This window comes from Aspergillus welwitschiae (genome assembly GCF_003344945.1).
Source record: "Aspergillus welwitschiae strain CBS 139.54b unplaced genomic scaffold BDQ94scaffold_67, whole genome shotgun sequence".
NCBI lineage: Eukaryota > Fungi > Ascomycota > Eurotiomycetes > Eurotiales > Aspergillaceae > Aspergillus > Aspergillus welwitschiae.
In genome coordinates, this window is record NW_020798761.1 from 67,195 (window position 1) to 76,480 (window position 9,286).

General features: G+C 45.3%; 4 protein-coding genes across 4 annotated transcripts; 2 read left to right on the plus strand and 2 right to left on the minus strand.

The window, feature by feature from the left end:
• Positions 1-315: 315 nt before the first annotated feature.
• BDQ94DRAFT_185181 (sugar porter family MFS transporter) lies at positions 316-2,144 on the minus strand (the record flags this gene model as incomplete). Its single annotated transcript, XM_026774819.1, has 7 exons — positions 316-985; positions 1,042-1,298; positions 1,347-1,590; positions 1,646-1,837; positions 1,885-1,960; positions 2,016-2,061; positions 2,118-2,144. The coding sequence occupies 7 exons, from the start codon at positions 2,142-2,144 to the stop codon at positions 316-318; spliced, it is 1,512 nt and encodes a 503-aa protein (XP_026620194.1).
• A 774-nt stretch (positions 2,145-2,918) lies between these two features.
• On the plus strand, positions 2,919-4,836 carry BDQ94DRAFT_175878 (alpha-N-arabinofuranosidase; the record flags this gene model as incomplete). The annotated part of the gene is made up of 7 exons (XM_026772577.1): positions 2,919-3,025; positions 3,092-3,286; positions 3,421-3,533; positions 3,582-3,596; positions 3,649-3,737; positions 3,788-3,887; positions 3,938-4,836. 7 exons carry the CDS (start codon positions 2,919-2,921, stop codon positions 4,834-4,836), a joined length of 1,518 nt encoding a protein of 505 aa, XP_026620195.1.
• On the minus strand, positions 4,626-5,605 carry BDQ94DRAFT_154476 (uncharacterized protein). Its single transcript, XM_026768302.1, has 3 exons — positions 5,408-5,605; positions 5,257-5,339; positions 4,626-5,185 (listed from the first exon to the last, which is right to left on the minus strand). Exons 1-3 carry the CDS (start codon positions 5,516-5,518, stop codon positions 5,131-5,133), a joined length of 249 nt encoding a protein of 82 aa, XP_026620196.1. The 5' UTR covers positions 5,519-5,605; the 3' UTR covers positions 4,626-5,130.
• Positions 5,600-7,518, plus strand: BDQ94DRAFT_163882 (uncharacterized protein; the record flags this gene model as incomplete). Its single annotated transcript, XM_026769833.1, has 2 exons — positions 5,600-5,609; positions 6,500-7,518. 2 exons carry the CDS (start codon positions 5,600-5,602, stop codon positions 7,516-7,518), a joined length of 1,029 nt encoding a protein of 342 aa, XP_026620197.1.
• Between the last annotated feature and the right edge of the window lie 1,768 nt (positions 7,519-9,286).

Consider the following 9,286-nt stretch of genomic DNA (forward strand, 5'->3'; position numbering starts at 1 on the left):
TGGTAGTTCTTACAATATTTGTAGGCTTCAGACTCGTGCGTATCAATTTTGAATTACCGAGACTTACAGTACTTGATGCTACATCTCACATCAGGTGGTCAGGAAAGCCGCGCGGGTCTGTTCACTTTAACAGTTACACTTCACCGTGTCCACTCATCAATCCATTAGTTTCAAACCAATGCGAGTTACATAACTGCTACTTATGCAATCAAGATAATTTGGTGCCAGTAAGAGCATACTCCCCTTACTCAAACCCTCTGATCAAAACAGAAGACACCTAATAGGTTGACCTCCGAATCAACTCTTTACCAGTGCTCAACTCACTTCATTGTGGGTCGCAAACACCTCTCTCTTCTCCGCCTCCTCCTCAAGCCTGCGCTGTAAATCGTGAGGAACATAATCCTCCTTCCGCTTACCCGCCACAATCCACGGAGAATTCGAGAACAGGTAGTTCATTTCTTCAAGCGGCAATTTCTTCGTCTCAGGAAGCAACAGCCAGAAGAACACCGCGTTCGTGAAGTTGCAGATGATAAAGAGGAAATAGTACCGATAGCGCACACTCTCCATGGCAATGGGCGTCACCTGCCCAATCATCGTGTTGAATGCATACGATGTCATAGTAGCCAACGAAACGCCCTTCGACCGCGTTCGGGTGTCGAATACCTCTGCTGGGATGATCCAGGAGAGAGGGCCACATGTGCACGAGAAGGAGAAGTTGTATAGCCAAGTCATGATGATAAAGCCCCAGTGGGCTCCGGTGTTGTGGCTTTCTGGGGGGAACTGTGCTAACAGAATGCAGGCAACGATAAACGTTACCATGTTTCCTAGGTTACCCCAAATCAAACTCCAGCGGCGACCGACTCGGTCAATGAAGAGAATGCATAGGAATTGAGCTACAAGGGCGATGATGGAGTTGATAGCTTGATACTGTAGCGTTTTGTCGCCACTAATGCCAATCTGACCATAGATGGTTACAGAGTAGTATCTATCAGGTGAGTTGTGAGCCTCTGGATTCACCTTTATATGCAAGAGAGTACTCACTGGATTGCAGACACGCCGGTCATCTGTACAGATGCCTGTAATGAGCAACAAAGAAACAGGCGACGGAAAGACGATCGTGAGGTAAAGAGTTCCTTGTAGGACTTGGCTTCGTTCTCATGCTCGTAAACAATGCTTTCTTGAATCTGGTTAAATTCCGCACGAACCCAAGGATCCTCTTCGTTGCCGTGGGCATGAAGCATTGCCAATGTCTTCAAGCCTTTCTCGTGCTGGCCGTGATCAATGAGCCACCGCGGTGACTAGTACTTATCAGCATAAAAGCAGGCGAACGGTGAGGCATTGCGTACCTCAGGGAATAGCATGATCAAAAGTCCCAGGAACACAGCTGGTGCAATTTGCAGCCCAAGGGGTAGCTGCCATTGTGTGTCATTGGTCTCGGAAAATCCAATATATGTGCCGTATGAGATCCAAGCAGCACATAGAGACCCAACTCCTAGCATGAATTGCTGCAGAGCAGTAACACGACCACGTATGTCCGGATGGCAGATCTCCGCCTGGTAAAGAGGGATAATCATAGTAAGGAAGCCGACCCTGCGAAGACATTAATCTATGATCTTCAGTTATCGCTGGGTCTAGAAAAGCATACCCCAGTCCAGCAAAGAACCTTCCGCTATAGAGGTAGGCGACAGTCCGTGCTCCAGTCTGAAGACCACCTCCGAGGCAGAAGAGAACACAACCGACAGTAATGGTCCATCGTCTGCCTAGCTTGTCGCCACTTGGACCTGCAAACGCTGCACCAAAGAAAGCACCTGCAGTGAACATCGACACCACAAGTCCACTACGGGATGTCAGAACACTTCATGCTAGCAAGAGATAGCGACCCACGATTCAGTGTCATTCAAATTGAATCTGGATATGAACGACCCGCAGGCGATGACTTCAGCAATCACACCTAAATCGTCTGCGGAAACTAGTGTTAGGCCCCGTGGATCCACAAGGAGGAAATGTATACACACATCCATATAAGAATGAACCTAGCGAGGCGAAAACGCCTACTAGGAACTGAAGACTCAGTTAGTCCATATTTCGTCGCAGATACTCAGAGGATCATGACTGACTTGATACCATGCTGGGGAGAGACGCATGATGGAAGAAAGAAAAGGCGCTCCTAAAGCTTTAGTCGCTCGAATCACTAAGCTGAGCTAAATCAGACAGAAATGCGGAGACCCAATCTGGGGTACAGGACCCTCAGTCCCTTAAGAACATCTGGGGATTGAGCCGCGCATTCCACGTGTATAGCCATACTATGGGCCATATTAACCTCATGCTTCGCTGAAAAGGACATAAGCATCTCGGTTAATTGAGATTTAAACGAGGCCGTCGGCGAGGAAGCCATTTGTGGCCATGTTGTAGGAATCTCAGGATCCAACCCAACCGAAGCCACTGAACAACATGCCATGCATGACCTATCGCTATCGACTACCCCGGTCAAGCCAAGTAACGCTTTGTCGATGTGGGAATGGTACCAGTATGCACGGTTTCTGGACCAAGAAAAGATTCCCGTCTGACAAGCGTGCTGATTGATGGAATATTGCCGTGGCGTTGCCTCGGCTTGATCCCCAAGCCAACGGCGTCAGAGCACCTCGCATCTCGTCCACTCCCGACGCCCTAAGCGATCATCATCGCGTGGTGCACATGAGAGTCAGTCGCGGGTCTGGAATCACCCCGCAGGGGATTTCCCCAATTTATGCGGGACTCAGGGTAATAGCTTTCGTACATTAATATCTATCGCTAGTCTGCCATCATACTGGCTTTGGACAAATCCTCTCTGGTAGAGTTTGCCGACTTGATTTATTCTATACTATTTCAGATTAGGTTATTACTTACCCTACGTGAAACCTTGTCGAATCATTCCCGCCATGACCACTTTCACCAAGCTCAGTGACCAGGATGCGCCTAGTATTTCCATCCACCCAGCGAGGCGTCTTTCCAAGATTAATCCGAACATCTACGCGGGGTTTACAGAGTAAGTTCAAGGATCATAACCCATCTAGTCTGTGGAAAGGTTGGCAGTGAGCTCATGTATCATAAGACACATGGGCAGGTGCATTTACGGGGGAATCTACGATCCAGGTAATTCACTGTCGGACGAGAATGGCTTCAGGAAGGATGTCCTTGAAGCTCTGAAGGAGCTCAATATCCCCGTCGTCCGCTACCCCGGCGGGAACTTCATGGCGACTTATCATTGGATCGATGGAGTTGGCCCGAAGGAGAAACGGCCTGCTAGGTATGTCCACATGACCATCTAGTCAACATCTATCGTCATACCTTGTCTGGGGTCTTTGCTGTTATGCATCTCATACGATAGATATCCTTTCAATTCAATGGCGATGTTGTAAGACTAACCACATTGCTCTATAGACCTGAGCTGGCATGGCTGGGAACAGAGACCAACCAGTTCGGCACAGATGAATTCTTGAAATGGTGTGAAGTCCTTGGAACTGAGCCCTACTTCTGCTTGAACTTTGGAACTGGTAATGTGATTCATCTTACTTGAAGAACCAGCGCTGACGTATGGCCAGGTACTCTTGACGAAGGTAACAGATCTCAACTCCATTCCTGGCACATCACTAATGGCCTTTGGTATAGCGCTGGCGTGGGTTGAGTACTGTAACGGTACCAAAGATACATACTATGCTAACCTTCGACGGAAGAATGGTCGCGAGGAACCATACAATGTATTTAACCCTATCCCTCTGTCTTCCTTTATACTCATTCGATACTCCAGGTCAAATACTGGGCCCTAGGCAATGAGACCTGGGGTCCCTGGCAGGTCGAACAGATGACCAAGGAAGCATATGCTCACAAAGCCTATCAATGGGCCAAGGGTACGCCATCTGTTGCTCTTCTCATAAGCTCTTACTGATACGGTCTATAGCCTTGAAGCTCCTTGATCCCAGCTTGATCTTGATTCTCTGTGGACAAGATGGCACAGCTTCATGGGACTACTATACCCTTAAGCAATGCCTACTCCCAGCCCACTCTCCTCTATCTACCAGCACTGTGCCTCTCATCGACATGCACAGCATCCATCTATACACATCCTCTCCCTCTCATCTCCCCAATGTTACTGCCCCCCTAGCCGCAGAGCGTGCCATCGAAATCACCTCGTCTCTGATAGACCTCGCCCGAATTGAGAACGGAGTCCCACCCGACCAACACCGACCCACCATTTGCTTCGATGAATGGAACGTCTGGGACCCTATTCGCGCAGAGGGCAGCAAGGGCGCAGAGGAGTCCTACACCCTCTCGGACGCACTCGCCGTCGCCGTTTTTCTGAACGTGTTTGTCCGGAAGAGCAAAGACCTGGGCATGGCGTGCATCGCCCAGAGCGTCAATGTCATCTCCCCACTCATGACAAGCAAGGACGGCATCACTAAGCAGACGACTTATTGGCCTTTGTACCTGTTCTCGAAGTATATGCGGGGATGGACCATCAGTGTGCATCTTTCCTGCGCCTCGTATGAAGGAGAGACTTCTCCCAAGTGGGTGCGCGGGGTCAAAGATACACCCTGGTTGGACGTTAGCGCTACCCTTGGTGAGGATGGGTATGTGAATGTTGCGGTGGTCAATATTCATGAGGAAAAAGATATCCGGAGTAGCATTGATGGGCCGTCTGGAACGGTTTCGGTTTTTACTGTTACTGGAGAGAGAGTCCAAGCTTGTAATATGAATGGCAAAGAGGAGGTTGCAGTGACTGAGAGTACATGGGAGGCAAGGGAACAATTTGTGTTCCCGAAACATTCTTTGACTTTGCTGAGGTGGAAGCTGGCGTGAATGATGATTGGACTGTTGGTATAGAGATATATTAGGCTGAGTACTACTCTACAATGATTTTGCGTGCCGTGCGGTAGAATGCATTGTGATTCTTTCTTCTTTCAGCCCATATTTCACAGTACGTTGATTTGTCGGCAGACTACGTCATCCAAGTAGCTGACAGGATATCATACTGAAATGAACAGTATTATTTATTTAGGTCCCTCTCAAAATAGTACATGAATATTGTCCCATAATTCGTAACAAGTCACGTCGCATCTCATAAACAATCAAGAAGCCATGATGTATCGCCCTCTAGCCAAAGGTCACATTATGAACAGTGCCATCTTCGCTCACGTGGATGTTCATCCTAGGACACAAAGCTATCAGTACTTTTGCAATATATACGAGGCAAGGTATCGTAATGAAAAGAATGCTCACCGTTCCGGCCTCATATCCATCGTCATAGCATCCCCAGGCTTGATTACACGATGTTGCTGGGGCAGATCCTTCTTCGCGAATGACTATATCAGACAGTTCGTTAGCATCATTTACAAAGACCCCACAAACGACAGCAACTATAGAGCCGCACCGTCACATCACTTGACGACTCAGTGAGTTTCTTGCCCGCCAGCTTGTTGAGCCACTCCTCTTGGCTGGCACCACCAGAGGTGTTGTTGATTCCAGGGACGACGAGAGGCATGGTTGTAATTTGCTCTGTGTCTGCGAAGTCGAGATAAATTCTTTATTCTTTTGTGTAATAGATAAATTCAGTGGAGGTAAGATGATCTTAGGTTTGAAAGTGGGAGATAAGCCTGACAGGCACCCTTCATAACTTATATATACTTTGTTACATTGAGACCCTGGCGATGACATCATGCGGGAGGATGGGGCTGGAGTGTGGCGGTGCTGATGACGTCGATCTGTTTCGGGACTAGCGCGATTGAGGGGGCGGCATGTCACATGCGAGGGGTATACTTCTGTCCTGGGATTTGTTGATGGCTTCATCATTGGTTCGTCCTTGAACTGTAACGAGGACCATGTCATCAGATATACTCTTGAGTTTGACTACTTCGGTGTTTCAGGGACTAGTACAGGTTTCTGAGGGTAGTACAGTACTGTGGTGTCACTACTCGCTGCAATAAATGCAGAATATATCGCTAATATATAGTACCGGTCTACACTGATCATCTACTCGACTACTAGTGCTTAACAACCTAGTAGCACATTACTTGAGCGCTGAATGTGAGGCTCACAGCTAGTACCGAGCGTTTTCTACAGCATCTACAAGCATCAGAAGAGTACTACACTCTGTTTAGGCGCCACTATGCTAAGCTTAGGTTCCACACAAACCCTGAATCTAGGAAACCACAACCCAGCCGTGCCCCTCAGAGCAGTTGCCTCTACTATTCGCTGGTATCACTTAAGCCGTGTTGTAACGGACAGCTTCAAATCTCATCCCTTTGCTCTCTGAAACATTTCTGACATGATACTAATTCGACGCATTTGCTCTAATGGCAGCGATCATCAATATACAAGCTACCGCCATCGAACAGTTGTATTGCGCTTTCGATCTTTATACACACCACGCGTCACATTATTAGCCTTCCTTGCCTGCAGCAAGAAAAGGCCTGGCAAGCTACACCACTGTTCGCTTCATAACTCGCGTTCCCGATGCTGTTAGATTCTATTGTGCCCTCAAGGGCCAATGCCACATCCAGATTGGCGCCGGGGCAGCAGTCACAAACGTCTGCCGGGATACTGACAAGCACCCACAGCTTGCTTAATGAAAGCTTTGGGGGAATGCGTCTGTGGAACAGAAACAGCGAAGTTGTCAAACATCAGCTGGATATCATACCTAAAGGTCTTGGTTATTCCAGAGACTCCCAGCTTGCAACTCGCGCAAACACCTCGGCGCAGGGAACGGTCACAATAGGAGACGGTGCATCACGAACTGGAATACCTCAGATAAACCTACGTGCAGACATCAGCGGACCGGAGAATATGAGTAGGAATTGGATACCGCATTGGAGTTACCAGAAAAGCTCTATTGCTGCCGCGTGCATATTTACAGCCGTCACAGCAATGGCTTTGACCTTTTTGGCTATCCTATCCATCAAAAAGGCTAAAAGAAGCTGGGAGCGACATAAACGCGAGAAGCGATATTATACAAACTCCGGATATTCTGCTCTCTCACTGCTCGAGGAAGGCCACGAAATGACATCAACGAGTAGCAAGCAAATAAGCCGAGAGACCCTGATGTTCAGTAAAAGTCGTTCGCCCTCTTCACCTCTTTTTGTTGAACAAGATGGCCCCTCCGTGACAAGAGTTTATCAGGCGAGCAAAAGCGTCTCTACAATTACGCTTGACTCGCCCAGCTCTACCCTGGGACATGCAGGCTCTACAACTGAGCTGAATGCAATACCGGAACGTCCAGCCAGTGCGTTAAAACCCTCTCGCCACGAACGCCATGGCTCTAAGGCCAGATCGGTCGTTGTCGTACCGTCACCTCTAAGGGCATTCTCGGTGAAGCCTATGATACACCACACAGACCCATTCCGCAGCTTGGAGCGGACTCCTTTGAATGTCGAACATGAGGGCGGTAGTGTTCCGTCGAGCAGCAAGCGCGACTCCGCTGGTGGAAACAGCTTGTTTAGACTTCCAGCAATCCAAAGAACAATGTCGCCTCTATTCTCGTTTTGATTTTATAGGACTATGAAGCAGTGTACTTGTGCATACCGCGTTTAGCCTAACACGTCCGAATAAACGTTCTATCTTCCAAGGCGGAACTGGAAGTCAGGGACTTGTCGTCTTCTTTTCTTCTTTCTTTCTTTTCCCCTTCTGTTGTTATAGTATGTTGAGGCATCCATGTAGGCTAGTCACGTGCTGCGCTCAGACCTCCCACACAAAGCACCTCTATGCGTTGCTTTGTTTCGCTCTTCTAGATAGCTCAATTCAACTCACTCTTTTGCTCGATCTTTGTTTGTTCGTTTTATTGCTTTTGTTGCTGTAGAACACGTCTCAAGAGGTTATGAGCCCGGCCTCTACACTGTGAAGTTATTCAGGACTCGCTATAGCCAGTTATTTACTGCTAGATAAGATATTCTAGTACCGCGGAATACTGATCTTGGCAAGCCTAACAGATTTAATTAGATTACTTACACGCGCTAAGAAAGTATATTATATAATTTATTTATCCACTCATGCCAAGCACATTGAACAGGCGGAATAGCATGAGAAATTAGATATAGTATATTATTCAAGAATCTTTCTTTAGAAGAGAAGGAGATAATAATATTTAAATTATAAATAAATAAACTATTTAAATAAATATCTGATAATATTCCAGGATTACTATTCTTATTAGAGGAATATGTAAATTTCTTGAAATAAGATTTCTAAGTTAAGTAGATATTTAAGAATATCAGACTACTAGATCTGATTAATAAGGATTTATCTAAATCTAATAATAAGTATATAAAATACAAGATATAATAAATTTATTTAAGAATTATTCAGTTATAGTTAACTCAGAATTTATCAGATAAGATGCTAGATCTATTTATAGATTTTACTAATATAAAAGAATATACTAATAATATATATTAAGTACTCTAGAGAATCGTTCTCAGACATAATATTATACTATATCAGAATATTATATATAATTTCTTTAATATAAAGTAATCTTTGTATATTATAATAATTGAATTTATTAAAGATTTCTGATCTAATTTTGTTCTTGGTAGAATTCTGCAGTGTAGGATACCAGTTTTTATAGTAGTACTTATATTTTTATAAAAGATATAAATTAATATGTCTGTATAGGTTATCTTAGTAAAGAGCAGGATACTAGAGAACTCAGATATAATTTATAATAATAATAATTTCTATATTATCTATAGAAATGCAAAGAAACAGTGCAGTAAATCTAATAAAATAAAAATAATAATTACTATAAAAAAAATTAAGACTTATCTAACAAGTTATCTATTATTAAGAAAAAGTAGAAGAAGATTATATATTTTATAAAAAATATTTTTTATAAAGAATATACTACTAAAATAAGAAAAATAATCTCTAAGTATATGTTACGGACCCCTGCTAGTTAACCTACTAGTAAGGCGGACTCGCCAGGCAGAAAGCGCCGATAAGGGCAGCGCTCGGGCAAAACCAAACTGTTATTTAGTACAATCGCGGATTGCCAACACGACGCCCGGAACGGCCTCGCACCACGTGACTACGGTATATGGACGAACATATGGTATACGGCATACCATCATGGTCTACAACTACCATACTGGTATACGGCAGACCCGATGGTATATGATATGGTATACGAAGGATAGGATATATAAGGACACTCTCTCATGTACTTAGTTAGTTCTGTTCTTCGTGCTCAATACTACTGTCTTTAAGTAACCATACGTTTGGAAGCTTAGCTACAGAACGCTCGTCCGCACTTACTTAC

Coding starts and splice junctions, on each gene's coding strand:
- BDQ94DRAFT_154476 (XM_026768302.1), bottom strand. CDS start 5,518: ATGCCTCTCGTCGTCCCTGGAATCAACAACACCTCTGGTGGTGCCAGC. Junction 5,340..5,407: donor AGTCGTCAAGTGATGTGACG/GTGCGGCTCTAT, acceptor TGTCTGATATAG/TCATTCGCGAAGAAGGATCT. Junction 5,186..5,256: donor ATGGATATGAGGCCGGAACG/GTGAGCATTCTT, acceptor TTTGTGTCCTAG/GATGAACATCCACGTGAGCG.